The sequence below is a fragment of the Alosa pseudoharengus genome, unplaced genomic scaffold (genome assembly GCF_046254945.1).
Source record: "Alosa pseudoharengus isolate Yale_2024_CS ecotype anadromous, Long Island Sound unplaced genomic scaffold, YU_APseudo_1.1 YU_APseudo_1.1_scf_11, whole genome shotgun sequence".
NCBI classification, from domain to species: Eukaryota; Metazoa; Chordata; class Actinopteri; order Clupeiformes; family Clupeidae; genus Alosa; species Alosa pseudoharengus.
In genome coordinates this window covers 22,650,927-22,673,307 of record NW_027468576.1, presented here as the reverse complement: position 1 = coordinate 22,673,307, position 22,381 = coordinate 22,650,927, and the positions used below count along the sequence as shown (strand labels likewise).

At 39.1% G+C, this 22,381-nt stretch overlaps 2 protein-coding genes across 5 annotated transcripts; both read left to right on the top strand.

Moving 5' to 3' along the window:
- Window positions 1-10,270: 10,270 nt before the first annotated feature.
- glrx2 (glutaredoxin 2) lies at window positions 10,271-13,067 on the top strand. Of its 4 annotated transcripts, none has more exons than XM_076278453.1 (4): window positions 10,271-10,310; window positions 11,171-11,237; window positions 11,334-11,510; window positions 12,560-13,067. In XM_076278453.1, the coding sequence occupies exons 2-4, from the start codon at window positions 11,172-11,174 to the stop codon at window positions 12,707-12,709; spliced, it is 393 nt and encodes a 130-aa protein (XP_076134568.1). In that variant the 5' UTR covers window positions 10,271-10,310; window position 11,171; the 3' UTR covers window positions 12,710-13,067. The 4 variants fall into 4 exon arrangements, with proteins under 4 accessions (XP_076134568.1, XP_076134570.1, XP_076134566.1 ...); XM_076278455.1 differs by having other exon boundaries at window positions 10,293-10,357; XM_076278451.1 differs by lacking the exon at window positions 10,271-10,310 and adding an exon at window positions 10,317-10,544.
- Window positions 13,068-13,419: 352 nt separating this feature from the next.
- On the top strand, window positions 13,420-20,924 carry uchl5 (ubiquitin carboxyl-terminal hydrolase L5). Its single transcript, XM_076278449.1, has 11 exons — window positions 13,420-13,611; window positions 14,317-14,380; window positions 14,505-14,610; window positions 14,876-15,001; window positions 15,126-15,187; window positions 15,280-15,410; window positions 15,709-15,772; window positions 15,934-16,036; window positions 16,387-16,500; window positions 17,905-18,003; window positions 20,571-20,924. Exons 1-11 carry the CDS (start codon window positions 13,536-13,538, stop codon window positions 20,613-20,615), a joined length of 990 nt encoding a protein of 329 aa, XP_076134564.1. The 5' UTR covers window positions 13,420-13,535; the 3' UTR covers window positions 20,616-20,924.
- Window positions 20,925-22,381: the final 1,457 nt, after the last annotated feature.

The window sequence follows — 22,381 nt, the reverse complement described above, 5'->3', positions numbered from 1 at the left end:
GATTTCTTCAGTCTGCATTTGGTGCTCCTTACGCCTCGTGGTCAACTCCTACACCATACTCCTACACCACATAGGTCAGCGTCTGTCCATTTTACATCAAGCAATGTGTCTGTGCTGTAGCTTTTTTTGTCACAAACTGTTCTGAAACCGTTAAAGGAAGAATATTTTACAGTATTTCGAAAATTATGCAGCTGTCACAGTGCAGAGACTCATAGTAAATTGGATCACATTTGTTCAAGGGCCTCTGCAGACTTTTCACTATTGGTGGTAATGATGCCCTCCATGCATAATAATGCATCCATATCATTAGCCATCACTCATTTTGAGTCACGCAGGGGTGGCAGAACTGCCAAAAGAAAATACTCTGCCAACAGTAGTCTGAACCAAGGCAGGGAGATTAGGAGAATCTGGCTTGAGAAATGGGCTATACCACAACTGTTTTTTCCCTAATGTACAAATTCCCACCAAAGAGGGACCAGAAAGAAGGCCCAGTTCACAAAATGCCACCTGCTGGTCTGGGGACTAAGAAGTAGAGCTCAGAGACATTTTTTCATAGGAAGGAAAGCATGGTTGCCTGGCAGTGCTTGAGGAATACACCTCCCTGGCTATGAACGGGGGAAAAAACAGTCAGGCACACAGTATGCAGGTATTGTGTTCTGACACACACACACACACACACACAGGCACACTGTGCACACAGAAAACACACACACAAATGCACAAAAACATACACACACAGCAGGATTGACGTGCTGTTTTGTTTCCTTGGTAACCATCCATTCATTGATATCTGGAGTTCTGCAATGGTGGAGAGTGGCGGTTATGACAAGAGAGGCAGAGGAAGAGTGTGACTGACAGAAAGAGAGAGAGAGAGTGGGGGGGGGAGAGAGAGAGCGAGAGAGAAGAGAAAGAAGGGGTGAGAGAGAGGGAGGCAGTAATGCTGAGAAAAAATATTTCACACAATGAAAGAGGAAACGAGTGAAAGGAAAAATGGCTTATTATACCTACGTGACAGCATAAATTATGGTTCATGTCTTCTGACTTGTAGCATTCCATAATATTAGGTATAATATTTGTTCTGGGAAGCTTATTGGATGTAATACCTAGAGTTAATGTATAATATGAAATACTATTTCTCAGTACTTTAAGTTTCACTTCTGCCAGTTCATTAGTAACAAGACACATAATTGGAGAGTTGGCAGAGGTAGGCTATCCTTAAATAACTGATCATTACATAATCCGTTGCTAAAGGAACCTGTGAAATGAAATGTCAGTTATGATATGCAGTTGATATTATTGTCTATTCAGAGTGTGCAAATTAGTCAGGAGATGGGAATCCATTGAACGTACCCTGTCAATATAGAGCATTAATAAACAGTACAATCTGTCAGAATAATCCAAAACTAAAAGCTGGAAAACATGAGGTTGTTTGTCAACAGAGTGTGATTGAGTCTGAATAAATAATACTGTGCAAGTAAAATAGCTGAACACTTTATAATCATTTTGTATGACACTAGGAATGAATTGGGGGTTGAAAATACAATTCCGTTCGCTGCTGTCACAAGTTATGACCAACCTGATTTCTCTGCTAGGGCCTGCTGTGAGCATACAGCTTTGATTGGCTAATTAACCGCTGTGATTGGCTGAAAGTCTCATTAATAGTGTGATGGTTTGTTCCCCTTTCTCTGAGTGGCTGTTCTCCAAGGGTAAGCTGGAGTTGAGGAGAAGGCTACTCAAGATGTTTCTTGAGCAAATGAGCACTCATACACGTCATTACCTGTCATCACACTGATGTGTTAAAAATCAATTTCAGTGTTATAGCATGCGTTGAGTACAAGTACAACTAATGGCACTAGTCCATTCCGATGGCAATCATGCACAAGCTAGGCAAACAGAGCACTTGCTAAAATATAGGCTGTTAGATGGACGTTTAAGCCTACAATCACCAGCCTCATGTGCTCTGGAAACGGCAAACTTCCATCAGACACATTGTTTGATAATAAACATAAGCCAGATATGCAATCAGCGAACACAGAACTTTTTGCCTGATGCATGAAAGACATCAAACTCAAACAGCGGATCTCCAAGAGTTTGGTTCCAAAACGCTAAATCCTTAATTTTAATGAATTTTCATTAGACATCTTTTTTCAAGTAATTTCAGTAGAACTGTATTGTTACTCAATCAAAACAACACAACTGCAATTTTATTGATATCTTCTTTTATGTCACAGACCTTTGAGAACTTTTGAGAATTACTTCTTTAGATTTTCCAACAAGGACATCTCTTCAGCTATGTTGTTTAAAAGATGTTTTGAAATATCATTTGTAAATCCAGAAATATTTTAGTTTACATCTTTTGGCTTGCTCACCAACATTTTTCCTGCATGCTTTCATGTAGATTCGATTTTAACAGCTATTTGCAATTTTTAGTTGATGTTTTTTTTGTTCATACTGTAAACCCAAATAATGCACAATTGTAAATACACCGGTATCTTGTGTAATGGTTTTAGTTGTGTTGACATCAAATTAGATGCGTTTGTACTTTACCCAGTGATAGCAGATCAAGATGCAGATCAGAGTGTGCTCCTGTGATGTGTTGCACACACAGCCGAAACATATTGATGTTGTTTATATTATTATATTATATAATATCTAACCAAGATCTCATTTGTTCTGATTTGTTTTGCAAGGTCCAGTTTGAACAGGGGAAAAAACATCAGGCCCAACATCTCGCTGGTATATTGTAAATAGTTTATTAATAAAAGTACACAAAAAGATTTTTGTTTGCAAAGGGCGAAAAAACAATAACTTTCCCCTGTACCATTCTTCACAAGCGGACCACTGTTCTTGACTTCCTGACTGGTCTTCCTGAGTGGAGGGCTCTGCTCGTGGACGTGCTCCTCCACACATGTTGCACTTTTATTTTGGTTCACTAGGCCTGGAATGAGATCTGACGACACGCTACTGAACAAGCTTAAATATTAAACTCATGGGGTGCGAGGCGCAGTAAAGTGGTAGAGGAGGCCATTTCACATCTGGCTAGACACCACAATTAAACCTGGGGACACCACCAGCGCAGACGTGGAGGGGTGGAGACGAGTTTATGGTTTATGCCAGTACCTTCCAGCGAAAACTGATGCATTTGAGTTCAGGGAGGAGATTATTCTTATGCTGATAAAGCGTCAGGGGGCAGAGGCAAGGTCAGCAGCCATCTCAGCAGAGATAAAGGTGTCAGGCCCTCCCGTTAGAGCGCTAGGGTCCCTGAAGCCAGCAGATAAAGCAGCACCTGTGGCCAGTTGCCTCCCAAAGTCTAGGCTGTGAAGAGCAGCAGATAACAGGCTGGAACTGTCACAGTGGGACAGAGCAGTGGCACGTGCAGTCCTGGCCTCTCTGACAGCCCAGAGCATTAACACATGAAGGGCACATTTTTTCTACTTCTTTCTTTTTTTCTTCAAGCAGTGAGGGTGACTTACATCTATGGTTTTCCTACATTAATATTAGTTTTTGATATGGTACTTTGCAGACTACAAGACTAGCACTGTGTTCCACAATGGAGCAGGAGCAGATTTGTTGGAGTGTCACCACAGACAATCACTGGAAGAGGCAATAGCTGGCCCGGCTCAGTGTTGGGTTTGGCTAGATTTCTGTAAGCAGTCATTGCAAGGGACAGGGTATATGGAGAGAGAGAGAGAGAGAGAGAGAGAGAGTGAGTGAGTGAGTGAGTGAGTGTGTGTGTGTGTGTGTGTGCTTGCTGCATGTTCCTGTGAACTGTAAATAAATGATAAGGGTATGCTGAAGATGGAACTTACAATGAATTACAATTCTTAATCATTAGTGAAGGAGCAATTCTGCCATCTTCTGACTTGGTCAATAAACTACACACTGTCATGAGCTCAGTACACAGCAGGTTTTCAACATTTTTGGACCTGTTGAAATTGCAATAGCAACATTTCCAATTTTTCACTCATTTTTATTAAGTAAACTTTCTTTCACGTTTCAAATTCACTGACAAGATAAACAACCCATGAATGAATCTACAGCCATCAGAAATCCATTTCATTTCACGCTGCTCTTATCCAGTTCTTCACAGGGAACACCTGGCCAAGTCTAATAACAGCAGGCCACAATCTGTTAGCAGTATCACACTTTTCCCAGTCCCTCACACGGATTTGTTTTATTTGCCACTTTAAATGAACGGCTGTGGATTACTGTGCCCAAGGCACTGTGAAATCCCTGCTGAGACCTTGAACGACAGTGACTGTCGAAGCGTGACCTCCTTTACAGTGCCCAGATAGTACACAGACTACACTAGATGGCCTGAGGAGCTAGTGAAGACTGTCCAGAGAAATAGTGACGTGGGTGCGTGCGTGTGCGTGCATGCTTGAGAGAGAGAGAGAGAGAGAGAGAGAGAGAGAGGTGTCCTACCTCCTACCTCTACCTATCATGTTGTCATGGTCATGACAAGACATCCAATTTTCTTCGGCAGTACATGAATAAATAAAGACATAAATATCAACCGCCACTGCAGCATTCAAGACAATGTTCTCCTGACACATCACGGTAGCCTTCCTTACAAAGATGTCGCAACTGATAACAAGACACTTCCCATGAGCAGCACATTCCACAAACCCAGTCTCTGAGACACTCACTGTGTGGGTGGGTGAAGGAAGATATATGAGAACTCTAACAGTTCCATCACATCCCCAAAACTTTCCCTCATCCCCAGCCTTTGTGACCCAGTTTTTTGTTTTTCCTTTTAGATTTAAATTCCCCCCATTCATTTCCGAGAACCATTTAGTCTCTGTCTGCCATGATGTCCACAAGCCCTGAGACAGCAAAAAAAAAAAAGACACAAGCAACACAGAGCTGTCCTCCTGTGGCACCGCGGAAGTCTAATAAGCCCGTAAGTGCAATCAGAGGTTCTGCTGAGCCTGCCTTCCCTAGAGCAAGTGATGATTGTCCACCGGGGAGGGTGATTTATGAGGGCATCCGCCACAGCACCATGTTGGCTGATTACATGGCCATCGGTAAAACGCATGCAGCAAACAGATATTAAATCAACAGGGCTTATTGCACTGGGCTCTGTGCTGAGGCGTGGGCGAAAAGCACTATAGCCAGGGCAGGGGCTGGGGGGGGGGGGGGTTGGGGTTGGGTGGCGGATAGGATTGGGAAGGTGGGGGGGGGGGATTACATTCTCAAAGGCCTGGATAACTTCGCCAATATTACCAGCTATGGTGATGATTAATAGACGTGCTCTCATAAACAGCAGAGAGGAATATATTGCCACTCTTGATATTTGAAGCCGAGTATGCACACCACAGGGTCATCTCTGACCGACAGCAAAAAAAAGAGCATTCTGAGACAATGAAATTATAATGATTAAAAAAGAGAATGGCCTGCCTTGACTGGTGTCTTGTTGAGGGCGCCCGGATGAGAAATCACATTCTCCTGGCCTCCTCTTATCTATGTTGTAAGGGCTATGGATTTTAGAGTTAGCTTATTGAGAGGCTGGCTGATAATGGATGATCATGCACTCTGGCAAATGCCCACCATGCAGAATCTCAACAGAGGCTAAAACAAGTGCAAAAGTGTGCGTTCAGATTATTAATGAGGATGACTTCTGGTCATTAAACTTTAAAATATGTAACCACTAAATAATTCAAGGTCTTTTTCCGTCCCCATAGAGAAGTCATTCGAGGCCACAGCTCAGCTGTGAATAGGTGAGTAACAACTGGTGGATCCATTTTTGTGCCAACATTTCCTGGGTGCCTTTGATCTCTTTCAAATTGATTGAGTAAACCAAGCCGAATCGAATTTTTCTTCATTGCACAATTTCACAAAAGTAAGTGAACACATTGAACAGGGTTGATACGCTTGAGTGTGTATGACTAGTGTGTGTGTGTGGGTACGTGTGTGGGTGTGTGTGGGTGTGTGTGTGTGTGTGAGTGTGTGTGTGTGTATGTGTTAGTGTTTGTGTGTGTGTCTATGTGTTAGTGTTTGTGTGCGCGTGCGTGCGTCTGTGCGTGCATACATCCATGGGTGCGTGCACCCGTGTGTGTGTAGGTGTGTGCGTGCATGCGTGTGTGTGCAAGAGAAAAAGAAAACTGAAGACTTCTAAACATCCTATGTATGTAATTAAGTTAATAATGATACCCTATATTGCATACATTTACACACAGAATTTACCATATGCACACAAAGACAATATATGCATATAGCCTATAATGCTTCACATGGGAAATGCTAACAAGATCATAATTCTGTATGAAAATTGTATGGTAATAGATACAAATATATTGGAAATACATAAATAGAAATAAATGAAGAATTCATACATTAGTCATAGACTGGATTTATTTGTGATTTTGACGCTTCTTCTAGGTAGGACTATCAGCAGGTGTTTATATATAATCACCCTAATAGATTTGCCTCATAGTATTTTAATATAATGTTAATGTTAATGGGTGGTTGACCTGACATGGCCTTTTTGTGGTCCTGAGTGTCAAACGAAAAGTCTAATCTGCAAATAAATGTGGTTTTATTGTTCATATAGACCATTCATGTCAGTCATATTCCTGTTTTTCACATTTCAGCCAAACCAGGAAAAGCTCATATGACTGTCCCAAGCCCATTTCATAAAGTTTGATTTTGAATAAAACCAATAAAATGTAGATATTTTCCCTTTATTTAAGTACATATTAATACCACAGATGTGTATAATATTTTGTCCCAAAAATCGATATCATATGTTGTGACCCTAAATGCTTTTTTTAAAATGGGCAATTGTCTTGACACCTTTGCGGATAGGGGGTCCTTCTTCATTCAAGTAGCCTATAATAATGACAACATATGATAACATCTCAGAAGGACATTGAAAGTTTACCAGGTGAGTTATCTCTCATATTTCTTTCAATAAATCAAATATTTCCTGCACTTCAGTACCCCTTTTTACTGTCTTTTGATGTGATTCATTTTACAGGAAAATAGATAGATAGATAGATAGATAGATAGATAGATAGATAGATAGATTTTCTATAACGCTCCTTGCTACAGCGCAGTTGCAACATCCTTCTCTCAACAACTAACACTAGGGGTTCAAGTGTACTTCCAATTACAGAGCCAGCTCTTTTAATCAACTTGTTGAGTTTTTTGGTGTCATTTGCCCTGATACTGGTACCCCAGCAGATGGCTGCAAAGAAAATGGTACAGCAGACTGGTGCACACATTAAAAGACCTAAGCTTCCTCAAGAAGTATAGTCTGCTCTGTCCCTTCCTATAAACAGCCTCAGTGTTGCACTTCCAGTCCAGTTTGTTATCCAGATGTACACCCAGATATTATATCATATTATATGTCAAAAATATATTATATAAAATGTCAAAAGTAAATTACTTTTTTGTCAATATTACCTTAAAATCTGTTACCATGATGCAGTGGCGAAGGTGAAGTGTGGCGTCTGCGCCTTTCGTCTAGTATTGAGGTGTCACCCGGTGCGTATAGTCTCCAAAAAACTTAATACTCAAGTGAAGAAAAGGGGAGATCGCACACAGGGGCTGAGTAGTTCCAACAGTGTATTTTTAAAAAAGCCGAAAAAACAGTTACAGGCCACATAAACAAGGGGTAAACGTTTCGGGTCTAGCCCTTCATCAGTTTTCCTTGTACGTGACGCGTCAAAGGGCGCAGCGGCCATTTATAGGCTCGCCTGCCAATCACCCAATAACCCCAAGATATATGAGTGCATTCGGGCTCACATATCCGAATCACCAAAATTACATCACAAATCATTACAATTATATACAAACATGTACAGGAGATATAACCACATTTGTATACAGAAACATACAGTCACAAAATATGTTTTTAGAGGCTATGCCATATTTGAAAATAAAAAAGCACTATATTTAGAGAACAGAGGGCATATATTAATAGGTACATATTCTCATCATTATCATCAACATCAACATCTCACTTCGGATATCTTGCATCCATGTAGGCCTACATGGATGCAAGATATCTGAAGTGAGATGTTGATGTTGTTTATGTGGTCTGTAACTGTTTTTTTCGGCTTTTTTAAAAATACACTGTTGGAACTACTCAGCCCCTGTGTGCGATCTCCCCTTTTCTTCACTTGAGTACCATAATGCAGTGAGCATATCATTTTGATGTAGCCACAATTAAGACTCATTGTTCTGCTAAGTGCATGAATTGTGTGAGTGGGTTTTCTTGTCACACCATATGATTTATTTGTCACACTATATAAACTGCATTGTAACTGCCTAGCAACCACCATAGCACCAACATGATTATCCTAGCAACCACCATAGCAACCACTTTATTTATGTGTTTTGGCTTATTGGATGTTGCGTTAATTCAGATAACTTTTGATCCAGATAACTTTTGATCCGCGTGTCCGACTTTAAAAAATGAGGTACTGTTGTGATCCGTCTGGCGAACTGCACCTGATCAAGCCCACTCTTGCAGTTCCTCGGAGATGCAATTCTATAATTATATAACAAGTATAATATATATTTTTACATATTTAATTTTTTTTATTTAAGATGTGCACCTATTACATGCATGGTGAACATAAAACACAGAAATCACCCTCAGAAATCAATCATTATCTTTGTCATTGTTACATTGTAACATTGCATTGTACATGATGAGTCTAGCAGTATTATTTTTTTCTAGCTAATTGCTCACTGGTTTGCTGAAATGTTGCTGTATGATTCATTACACCACACTGAAAGACATTTATTGTCCGATTCATTCACTATGATGTATGCACTGTGAAATCTGAATATTCCAAAATGAAAGCTAGGTTACTGCAAAAAAAAAAAAAAAAAAAACTTGTTTTGAGAAAACCTTAAGTGACAAGCAGAGCATGGGCATGAAACATTTTCTTTTTCTAAAATGATTGCTAACATTGTCAAATATTATTGGGAAAGTGTATTTATTGTTGATCACCTATATTGTGCAAGTAGAGTATTTTCTTATGCCTAATTAGCACAATGTGGCCGCTCTGTGAAAAGTTCCAGTGTTTTATGATTCAGACACCTGCACTGAGTCAAAGTTGATCCATGTTAAACCAGACCATAAAATGGACTATCATGTACATTTTTTTTCAGACACATTATAATTATTGTTGTGATGTTTGGAATTAGTTAATGATAAATTATTTTGAAAAATAATTTGAAGAGTTTGGTTCCAAAACGCTATATCGTTTTTTTACATTTTGTTTTTCATGTAATTTCAGTAGAATTGTATTTGGGTATTGTTATTTGATTTATCTTTATTCATATTTAACTATTGATATTACCTGAAATACACAATTAAATGGCATGACTTTTAAAGGCTTTTAAAATGGTTTTGAAACCAAACTCTTCATTTATTGTATTACACCATATTGAAATTGTAAAAATGTTAATAAATTGGCATTTCAAAATATTGCTTGTACTGTTTCATGTTGTCCTGGGGTACAAACATTTTAATTAGGGCTGTCAATCGATTAAAAAAATGAATCTAATTAATTACATACTCTGTGATTAATTAATCTAAATTAATCGCATATATACTTTTTGCTGTGAAAGTATTTTAAATATTTAAATTCAAATGAATCATTGAATAATCAGCATTAGTGACAATAAAGTTCAAAGACTCTTTTATTATTATTTTCACTGTTCAAATAATTGCCATAATAATCCAAGATATGACCTAATATGCTGAGGAAATTAATTCAAAAGTGCTTAGGGAAGAAGTTGTTTTCATATACAAGGCATTTCAGGCCACAGATATAACCTAGGGGACACAATGAAAATAAATTAACACTCCCCTCATTGTCAACACTTATTTCTTTGCATTGATGTGCGACTACGGAGTTGATGAACTCCGGTGATATGCAAATTCCTTGCTGCAGACATTGCAGAGGACTTTATTTTCAACACTTTATTTTTTATCAACACCATCAGGCCGTTTTTTAAAAGTAAATGTTCCAATCAGTGATCCAGGCAGCACGTTTTCTTCTCTCTCCTTCATTTTACAGTCTAATTTTTACTTACTAGAACGGCTCGGGGTCAAAGGTCATACGGAATCGATTAATCTGCATTAACTTTTTTAATCAGTTATTTTTTCTCAAATTAATGAATCTAAATTAATCAGTTATTTTGACAGCCCTAATTTTAATTAAAAAAAACATTTAATGTCAACCACCCTAATACATTGCTCTCCCTACCAACAGGCGGCGATATACACAGCAAAATGCTCCACAAAAATAACCACTATCAACATCCGGTACATAATTAAGTTCTTGAAGGTACGAGCATGTGAAACATGTGATGGACTTTAAACTTTGAGTATTCAGTTAAGTTCATCCGGAGCGACTTACCTCGTGTGCCTTTTTTGCATATTAATATATGGTCGCTCACTTTGTTAACGTTTGCTGAACACATTTCATCGCTTTCCAGCCTGCTGGCAAGCAGTGGCTAGACAGAATGCTTGGGCGAGGATGCCTGTCCAAGCTTACATGGGGTGTTATTCTTAGACAAAGGTCACTTTTGTAATTCTTCTGTTCATTTAGAGGTCAGCGAGGTTTAGTGTGTCTTCGGGCTTACTGGTCTCATAAATAACATTTTTAAAGGATGCATAATCAAGCTTTTTCACTCACTAGCAAATTGGCTATGCCAGGTAACATTAGCTAAATTGCTAAAGTCTTGCAGTAGTTAGACGTAACTTCAAAATATTAAGTATTGTGTTACGTCTCCAATCAGATCCTTCCAGATCTATCTTTACACAAGCATTAACCTAGATTCTGTCTGTTTGCTGTGTCCCGTGAAGCAAAGTGTCAGGTGTTAATTCATTCGAGACCTCTCTTTTCTGAAGAACACAACGTGTATCTTTACATCTCTAAAACATGTGTCGACCTCTAACTTCTGATGTGTCTATCATTAATAATAACTCTTTGTGATTTTGAGATTTACAATGGAACCTAAAATAACCTCTTTAGTCTTACTAACAATGGCACTCTCTGTTCCCGTGAGACTCTATTCTTACCAGAGGATAACAATCATGAGGTTATTTGTTTTCCAAAATCTAGGCACGTTAGAGATAGATTTGTGTGACGGTGAACGCTGAATTGCACCTTGTACAATGGCGCTCTCCTGTGTACTTCTGCAGGATGGGGAATTTGTCATCGTCAACATCCGGAGCTCTGTCAGGCACATCATGTACTCAGTTTGTTCAGGTAGGCTTCATTTCAATTCATTTCATTACAAATCACACATAAGAGAGCAGTTGTTTCATTTACGAGCTATTGATGTAAATGTTCTTGTTTCCACAGGATGTGGTGTCTCATAACTGTGTTGTCATATTCTCTAAAACATCTTGCCCATACTGCAAGATGGCCAAAAATGTGTTCAATGAAATAGGTGCGACATACAAAGTGATTGAATTGGATCAGCACACTGATGGTAGACAGCTCCAGGAGGCTTTGGCTCAAATGACAGGTGCAAAGACGGTGAGGATTTCACTCTGAAATGCCTAAAGCTCTACACTATACCCTACTGGCTCTCTTTTTGTTGGTGTCGAAGAAGCCGGATAATACGTGGGATAATGTATAAGAATGTCCCTTCATGGTGAAGCAAGACGTCTCCACTGCGTGCCAGGGTCCGGTTCGTCCTGTCGGGACTTATTTTCCCGATAATGACCGGCGTTCTATACGTTATCCCTTATCACCCGGAGAGAAGAAATACTCTTTTCTGATTGGCTGGTGGGGTGGCTATTAATTCTGAATTACGGGACACCTATGAAGTAGATCTGGTAGAAAAGTGTAATCACGTTCATATCATTGCTTATGGATGGTAACTATAACAACCATAGGACGACAGTTAAGCCTGGAAGCAGGCTTCGCAACAATGGAATCAACTGTAAACAAGCTAACTGTCCATGCTATCGCTGTTAGGGCCAAAGAAAGATGTACAACAAACTGAACAAGTCGACCTCTTTTAAACGGAACCGCTTGTTTCCTTTGCATGCTATGAAGGCATGACTATTGCCTGTAGTGGCAACCGGGTGATAAGCGGGATAATGGCCTTGAGGTGCCCTGTTATATGGAATTGATGAACTTGGGCGGAGGAAACTCTGCCTCCCCCCTCGTCCATTAATTCCGTATAGCAGGACACCTAAGCGGCCGTTATCCCTTACATATATTATGTCATATGTTGTTATTATTATACTATTCATTGCCAATTCACCTGTAAATGGGTATTGCATTTTACTTCTATTACTTAAATATGGAGCAATATCTGGTAGGAGGAATTTGTAGACACTGACAAAATATGGCAGTAAGCATTTTGTGCCAACAGAGCCATAATATACAACCTGTATTTCATGTATTTATTATTTCTTCTTATATTTCTATTGCTGTCAGCTGTTCTCTCAATCACATCAACATGTTCCAAGTCTCTTATATTCCAATTCACTTGAAAGGTCAACCTCTCTCTTTGTGATGAGAATATAGTCAGCATTTTAAATGACAAAATCCTGTTTTATTTTCTGGCATATCAGGTTCCCAGAGTCTTTATCAATGGCCAGTGCATCGGCGGAGGCTCAGACACTAAGGAGCTGCACCAGCAGGGAAAGCTGCGGCCATTAATAGAACAGTGCACCCCGTGCTGTTCCTCAGAGGGCTCTGGCTCCGGCTCCAGCAGCGGGTAGCCTCTCTCCAATCATAATAAAATTATTCACTAACTTCTTGTGACATGTTGCCCCAGCCAGAGCAATTATTTATTAGATGTGGATACTCTTTCTTTTTGATATAGTGTATATTTGTGTTAATTTTAACTGTAATGCATGACATTAGCCTACCTCATAAATCAGGGATGTAAAGCTATATTTTAATAAATGCTTGTCCAACAACATGGCTTGTGCATCACCTTTTCATCTAAGTTGTACTTGTTTTCTGGTTATGTGGACAGAGGTCATGTTAGTGGCAAACAACTGACTTTGTAATAGTATTTCGATTGCTATTGTTATTTTACATGATGTACAATAAATATGGTGGTAAGACATGTAATATGACTATCTGTTTAATTGGATGGAGAAGATTCATATTCGATTTACAGTATGCATGAAACTTACAGCTTGCATGAAAACACATAAACATGGATTAATCTAACAATGCAAAGCGATTATGCACGGATGTTCCAATTTTGTCGTAGCATACTGATGTAAATGTTTAATTTTAAATATATCCCTTTTGGAATACGTTTGATTTATTTATTTATTTATTTATAAATAAATAAATAAATAAATAATTAATATATTTTTGGTGGAACGAGGTTAGGTGTGACGTATTCATTGAGACTTCCTGAGATTGGTCAAAGATTTCATTCTCAGCAACCCGAAAAGCCTGCCGGGAATTATGCGGCGTGTGTGTACTGTGTAGTTATCCGTGACTGTTTGGTAAAGCTTAGCTGAGCCCGCCTATACAATTATCTCGCATGAATAACGGTTGTATTGAAAAATTAAATACATCCCTAAAATGGCCGGAAGCGCTGGAGAATGGTGTTTGATGGAAAGTGACCCAGGGGTTTTCACAGAACTGATAAAAGGGTTTGGTGAGTCAATGTGGACAACCTGAGCTAACGGCTAGGATGGCTAACAGTTTGATTAGCAGGCTAGCTCACTCTTTACATGATGCTAGATTGATTGATTGACTGATTTACTGACATGCGTTGCGTGTATACTACATGTGTTCTTTGAGGATGATTGAATATCTGCGGTGTTATTTGCCCGCCCATGTTTGTAATGTTATTGTTGGCCTCAATATTTTTTTCCAGAGAACCGCATAATGATAATGTAACGTTAATGTAGCCTGGTGTAATGTAGCTAACATCGGTCAGATGTAACGTTAGCTCTGTATAGCAGACTAACTAGCTAATGTTAGTCAAAGGGTGACTCAGGTAAACCCCTTTACTCAGGTAACTGTTGCCACTTAGCTGCTGGCCAGGGCAGCAAACGGTGTGTCTCAAAAGCGTGTATCAATTTCACTGGACATAGAAGCTATACAAATTATTCTCTTAACACAAATGAATCGCTAGGACTAGGTGCTATTGCTACTAATGAGGTAGTATTGTTAAACTCACTGTTGTTATTCATGTTATAATTCAGACTTCTTTTGTTCGTCTGTTGTGTTCAATAGTCTACTATTATTACATTATTCAACTTTGAACTTCAATTAAAACGAATTTCCATCCCTGCTAAGAGATCTTGCTAGATACATGAAGATAGCATAGTTAACCATTCCTACCCATTATCTATAGGGTGTAAAGGTGCGCAAGTGGAGGAGATATGGAGTATGGAACCAGAAAATTTTGAGAATCTGAAGTGAGTAAATGCAGCATTCATGTTTGCTTTTTATGCTGCGAGATGCTCTCCATCAATACGCCATGTTGCTGCCGGAACGGTGCTTATTTTCATCTTAGTGACCCTGTGTTGTCCTCACTTGCAGACCTGTTCATGGACTGATTTTCCTTTTCAAGTGGCAGCCTGGTGAGGAGCCAGCTGGCTCAATTGTTCAGGACTCAAGACTTGACCACATATTCTTTGCCAAACAGGTAGGCCTATCTGGTCTTTTAGGGCTGCCAACACTAACTCAATAGCACATTTAGGATTTCTCCTTTAAATAGTAAACTAAGTTTACTATTTAAGAAATTTTGTAAGTTAATTTCTAACTGATTAGGAGAATTAAGTTACATGTACTTATGTAATAAACTAATACTTTACATACTTTAGATTATTGCCATTAGTTAAATAGTTCAAACATTTTCATTTTATTGGTTTGTGGGGTGCTGATTTTGTTCTGTTGGACTGCATTTACAGGTCATAAACAATGCCTGTGCAACCCAGGCAATTGTCAGTGTGCTATTAAATTGCACACATCAAGATGTACTGCTTGGAGACACATTGGCAGAGTTCAAAGAGTTCTCATTGAGCTTTGATGCTGCTGTAAGTTTTTGCTCTGAAAGATTTTCATGTGATTCAAACATTATTTTGTGCCCATAAGAGACTGCAAACTGTATTTGAAGGTTTTTGGCGGGTGGATAATTGTTCTTGTTTATGTTTGTTTCAGATGAAGGGCTTGGCTCTGAGCAATTCTGAAGTAATTCGTCAAGTCCACAATGGTTTTGCCAGGTACAGACCATTCGTTGTGGAAACAATACATTCACAGATGTGATATCATTGCATAACAAGGGATATGCATTCAACTGTTTTCTCACTTGCAGACAACAGATGTTTGAGTTTGATGCAAAGTCATCAGCAAAAGATGAAGATGCCTTCCATTTTGTGAGCTATGTCCCTGTCAACGGCAGACTCTATGAGCTGGACGGCCTCCGTGAGGGACCAATAGACCTTGGTATGTTGACGAACTGAAATGAGAAAGTTTTTGGTAATCTCTAGTCATACTTGGGACCATGTCCTGAACATGGAATAAGCTTAGTTCTTGGCTAAAAGAGAATTTCAATGAAAGTCTGCATTGAAAAAAGTTTTCAGCAGGCCATTACAAAGTTCTGTTAATTAGTTTGGTCTGATTTTGAGGTTAACATAAAGTTATGTGTGGACTCCTGAACGTCTGTGGCTGATAACCAGATTAGATTTAATTGAGTTCTTACCCACAGTTGCCCCCGTTCACTTTGTTACTTTTTCCCCTTAAGGTGTATGTAATCAAGATGACTGGATTAATGCAGTGCGACCTGTCATTGAGAAAAGAATACAGAAGTAAGTATGTTATGCTGTCATGTAATAAGTAATAATTCTACTTTATCTACATACTGTAAGTGTTACCCTAGCGAACCATGATGGCACCAAAATCCTTAAGTGTGTCTCACTCAACTCCCTATAACCTGATGGGCTGTTCTCTCCATCCCTTTGTCTTTAAGGTACAGTGAAGGAGAAATCCGGTTCAACCTTATGGCCATAGTTTCAGATCGTAAGATGATCTACGAGCGCAAGATCACAGAACTCCAGGCCCAGCTGACAGAGGTGAGACCTCCACCGCCGACAACACAACTGCCACAACCCAGTCCTGTGCATCCTTGCATTTCTCATCCACATCCACCTTAAATAGTCATTCAGTAAATCACAAGCTTCTTGTGCAGTTTTTTAAAAATGTTGTTTTTATTGTGTGAAATTTAATTATTTACATGGCGTACTAGTCATGCACTATAACGACGAGAGAGAGTGCTGTAATTATAACTGTCAGTTGTTTAAAAATCATTACTGATCTGATCTGTGTTTATGAAAGGAATGTCCATATGAAAGCAATGTTGGGGATGCATGAGAGGGGTGGTGAAACACCCAGAGATGTTTTAGATCGAGTCTCTGTCATGCAGGAAGAACCCATGGACACTGACCAGAGCAGCAACCTGTTCAGCTCCATCCAGTCAGAGATCGCTAAGTACCAGCTCCTGATTGAAGAGGAGAACCAGAAACTGAAGAGATACAAAGTAGGTCCTGATTCAGAGTGATGTTGCAAAAGAATGGGATCGAGGATCATTTATGAATTGATTGGGTTGGGAACTCAAGTATTTGAATCGAGTGGAATTGATCAGAAAGATCCGGAATGGCGGCCCGAGAAGCACTGAAAAGCACTGAAATTGAAGTTTTAAAAATCTATTAAATTCAGATTTTTAATGGTATTTAATTATGCCCATCCATTCATAAACTTAATAGCCCACTGATTATTGCAAACAATGTCAAGTAAAGATGCACAAGTTCACCTATTTTGAGACTCTCCAGAACAGCAAGGTTGAGCAGTCATTTCAATTAGCTGCTCTAGATTGATCTGTTTGTAATATTAAAGGGGAACTATGCCGTTTTTTTTAGCTTAATTTACCTTAACTGAATAGCTACGGAGTCATTGAAATGCTTCCCCCTAGCGCCTGTGAGCGGGAAAAAACACCCTTGCAACTTTGGGCCGGCGGGCCAACGGCCTCAGAGACAGGAAGTCTTGCGGATTAGCGACAATCACAAATTGCTTTACTGCATTACACATACACACCAGGCACCGGCTAGAACAAGGTAGCGATGGAGTTTCTCAGACATTTGTCACGGCAGAGCCAGCAGAAAGAAGCAGAAAGCGAGTAAACCGTTGTCGGAGGAACAGGGAAAGAGGAAACAGCAGACTGACGGATTGAGAAGTGTCATAAAAGATGTACTCTGAAGCTGTAGGGGGAGCTCTGCAGAGAAACCTGCGAGCAAAAAGCGAGAAAACGGCAAAGAAATGGCCAAAACTGCATAGTTTCTCTTTAAAGCCTTACTATTTATTTATAAGCATTGATCCACAGACATGTAAAAGCTGTTAAATATTATGTTTTTGAATATTCTGTTAAGACTTACAGCATAGGCTACCCCTGGAACAAAGAATAAACATATATATTTGTATACATTAAAAATTACGATAGAGCTCAACAGTTCAGCCCCCTTTCCGCGAGGGCTTACTGCCCGGAAGTACATTTTCCATTAATTTCTCCCATTGACGTCTGGATAAAATGTGTATATGAAGAGTTTTAGACCAGGCCTTTGGCTGACCAGCTAGTGACCTGTAATCATAAAACAGTTCATGCCAAGCAAAAAACAAACAGAAAAACTAAAAAAAGGCAAAGGTACAAGACTGGATTCTTACTTCGTAAGGGGTTTGTGACTGAGCTCTATAGGAACCGGAATCGATAAGCAGAATCTGAATTGGAACTGAAATCGATAAAATTTGAATGATACCCAACTCTATGAATTGATAGTTAGGCCATCAAATGTCATTATAACTTTGCATTTGAGGAGGGAAGAGGATGTATGATCTCTTTATAAATAGTATTGTTTTAAATGTTATTCTAAGCCGTCATACTTTTCTTCAGATTGAAAACATCCGAAGGAAGCACAACTATTTGCCTTTCATTATGGAACTACTGAAGACACTGGCAGAGTATCAGCAGTTGATACCCTTGGTGGAAAAAGTAAGTATGGCAGGTCACAAACAGAATTCATTGCAGCTATACTGAGTTGAGTGCTTTATATGTCCTTTACACTAGAGGGCAGTATACCCACTCTCTTACTAGCATATCTGGTGTGGGATGGAGTAATCCTCACAGTAATTACAGTGCATAAAAATGCACTGTTCTGTTATCCAAAGTCTTTTTCTTCTTTTTCTCTCTAAATATCTGTTTCTAATTAATCTTCAACCTTTTAGCATAGAAACTTTGTAATGTCGGTCTTGAAAAGGACACTTGAGCAATGTATTTTTCATTTTTGTAAACTTTATACTTTTTGAGATTTTTGACAAAAAAACAAGCTTATTTTTCCCATAGACTTTGCATTATCAATTTGACATGAAGGGCCAATTAAACTGATTTGCACCTGTATCAACTGCCAGCTGCTCAACTAGGCTCCCACAAAGAGCGAAAAAACTGATTTGCACCTGTATCAATTGCCATCTGCTCAACTAGGCCAACTCTGTCTCTTTGTCTCTTTACATTCTACAAGGATATAAGGCACCTGGCTCCACCAGAAAACAAACCAGTGAATTAGAGCCTTTAGTGCAAGTAGCCCAATGCAAAGACACACCTCCATTCATAGACACACCTATCATTGTCAATAGATGATTGATCGTCATCTCAAACAGTCAGATATTCTTCTTCAGAATCAGGCCCTGTTTAGATGACAACGAAAACGATGCAACCGTTTGTTTTTTCTGTTTTTCTGCGTTTGACCCTGTCATTTAGACGCAAACAGTGGTTTTATCTCCCCGCAAACAGAGTTTTTAAAAACTCCGGGCTGATTGTTTTTTTGGGAAAACTCTGTTTGTTTGCGTCTAAAGAGGTACAAACGGAGATTTATGTGACGAGGCGGAGATTTTTAGTCGGTTCAAAAGAGAAAGAGGAAGTCAGGGTTCCTACGCAGTATGGAAAACCTGGAAAAGTATGGAATTTGATTTTAGTATTTTCCAGGTCTGGATAAGTATGGAAAAAAGAAACAAGGGTATGGAGTAATATTTGTGTTTCCAGACTATTGCATTTGCAGTACTAATCACTTCACTCAGGTCATAATGAACCATTCCTACTGTTGTGTAGCTTAACTGTCAGTCCCCATCGTCAAGATACAACTAAGATACAACTAAAAATGACCCAGCTAAATGGACGAATATTAAGTGTCATTTTTTAATTCACTTCAGTTGTCCATACCTTTGTTCCCCCCCCCCGAGTTATCCCAAACCAGATGTGCCCGCAATGTCGAGAATATGGTCAGAAAAATCTACCGAGAAGTTTGGAAATTTGAGTATGGAAAAAGTATGGAATTTTGAAATGGAAAATGTGTAGGAACCCTGGGAAGTGATTCGTTGCTGTTGTTGATATTTTCGGGATTCTGTTGGCTAACATGGGCATGGGCTTCTCGTTACACTGCCACGTACAGGTTTGGCATGCTCTTGAAGGCATATACCCGGGTTAGTGTAAAGGAAAACTTTCCTTAAAAAACTGACAGGTGTGCACAATGTTATTTTTGAAAAAAGAGAGGGTGAAATGTCCGGCCACGTGTAAACATAGCCTCAGAATAGGTAAATAACAGATCCAAGACTTCATCACACTTTTTTTTTTTTTTACCTTGTGTAATTTTATCCAATAAACATATTCATATACATCAATATGACATTTTCATTTTCAAGCCCAAAGTTGTTTACCACATCTGGTAACCCAATATTAAACAAAAAGGGAAGAAAAAAAAGAAAAAAGAAAGAAAAGAACCCACATACCCAACAATAATAAAACATGTGAACATTTTATTCACCATTTGGTGTATGTCTACTGCAATTATCGCTTCTGCGTCAATACAAACATGCACTGTTCTTTCATGTGCGATTCACTACTTCCTCTAGACTTTGGCTGTCATGTTTGGGCTTGAATCGAAGCTCTGGATGTCTGCCATCTTGTGGTAGACAGTAAAAATGAGATTTAACACCGTACTTGAATCTGTCGTTTTTAATCAGTGTCGCTCTTTGTCGCAACAGTTTGCTACTTTGGCGCTTATTAAGATTCAATAAACTAGGTGTATCAACATCCATTAAACTATCTGTCTATCAACAACTTTTAAATGATCTGTCTATCAACATCCATTAAACTATCTGCCTAGCAACATCCATTAAACTGTCTCAATATCAATTAAAAGGTTAAACTTTATGCCTATAAACTATCATTCATTAAACTTTTAACAACTTTTAAACTATCTACATTCAACTTTTATACTGTCTACTTTTAAACAACTTTCATTAAACTATGTTTGACAACTACCATGTCTATCCTAGCAACACCTTAGTACCCATCTCTGCATTATCTGTTTTAATTATACATTATATTTTACATCACTATTCTTGCATTTTCATGCACTAGTAATTCCTTTGGAATTATATTTCTAGTTAATAAATGATATGCAACTATGTGCTTTTAAGATGCTTTTAAAATCTTCCAGGAAGGAATTGTCAATCAGTAGATCTCATTCCACATTCTGTAACTTGTTTTGTTATTTTCCCCAGGCGAAGGAAAAACAAAGTGCCAAAAAAATCCAAGAGGCAAAGTGATATCTCACCATCATCGTCACGTTGTTTGTTTGTTTGTGTGAGTGAACGTGTGTATGTGAATGTGTGTGCGTGTACGCATATGTCTTATAAGAGTGGTTGAGTTAATAAGACCTTACTGGTTCACTCTCCTATTCCCTGTGAGCCACCCTCCACCCCCCCCCCCACCACCACTTCCACAACCATCCACCCAACACTAGTACAGGACAAGCACTCTGGACGGTCACAGTCATTCTCACCTTAATGTTCATCCACCGCAAATGTATGCATGCCGGAAAGAAAGATAATAAACCTGTATTATTTTCATATGAACTTCATGTGTGTTTTCCCATGTCATGACTACACTACATAAATCACATCAGGTCCCTTACCACAGGTGCCAACCAAGCAACTAGATTATGAATGCAGACTACATGGTGCTTGATTAATACACCTGTGAAAAGGGACCTTATGAAACCCATGAACCAGGAAGACTCTTAGACCCTTTTTTGGTACCCTGACTAGAGCACTTGGTCTTGAAGGGACTGATATCTGTGTCACACATGAAAACCTCTAAAAAGGTCCACTTTCAGTTTCCTGATAAACTCTCTTGCTAAACTGAAATCCTGTACAGTTATCATCTAGAATCTAGAGGCTGACACAAACAAGAGAGCAGCGCGACCGGTTCCCTCTCCGCAGATGTCGAGAGAGGAAGTGACGTGGGCGCACTGTGGTCAGACTGAGACATGCTCTGACGCGAGGCCCACGTCCACAAATGTGTTCATGCACGCACACACACACATTGACCTCCACACCTGCGTTGTAGTCACACATAACCCATTCAGGGTTATTTTTAGAGTGGCTAGCCAAGTGTTCTGATCACTATCGTACTTTAGTACTGGAAGTATTGCTAGTATAGCTAAGTATTGATTACATTAATGGGATTCCAGTTGGATAAATAAAAATGTTCTGGTCCTGATCTGTGTTTTTAATTGTCAGTTGATGCACAGAAATGTATGTTATGTAGATCTATTTGTAATATTTTTTCTGTTTTTTCCTCTAAGTAAAGTAGTTTGAAAATGATCAATTTGAATGTTTTAAAAGAGTGTATGGCATTCCAAAGGATATAAATGAATTGACTGTGTATCTGTATACAGCCCGGTATTCACATATTGGGTACCCGTTTTCCTTAGTGTTTTAGGTCCAATCTTTCGGTTTGGGAATGTGTCAACCTCTAACATGTTTATCATGAACGTAGAAGCTGTATCATGCCTGCTAATCATATTGTTTCATCTGTGTGCACATGTGACATGCAACAATAGACAGTTATTGTCTCCTTTCAGTTTTCAATATGCTACCTACTTAACCACACTGGGTATTTTAATAGTGGCACTAGATGAAGGAGACAAGAGTTTCACAATATTTACTTGAAAAGAGTGCAGTGTCAGCCTGCTTTGCCAATTTTAACAATAGGGCATTTGTGAGACACATCAACAAACATGAATTCATACCTGAAGCCATTTGAAAGAGAAAAAAAGTCATCACCTCATGCTGCCAAGTGCTCACTTTTTCCAGTCATTAATGTGGCCTGTGTAGTGTGGTGGTTTGCTGCCAAGATAAGGTGTGCCAAAGCAGCATGAGAAGGCAACCACAGCCAACAGGATAATGCCACATACAACCATTTGTGAAAAAAAAAAACTTTTTATTAAAACTATACTCAACAAAGGTCTTGTCCTATTTGCACCTTTTTCCAGAACACTAAAGTGTCAGGCACTGTGTTATGTACTCTT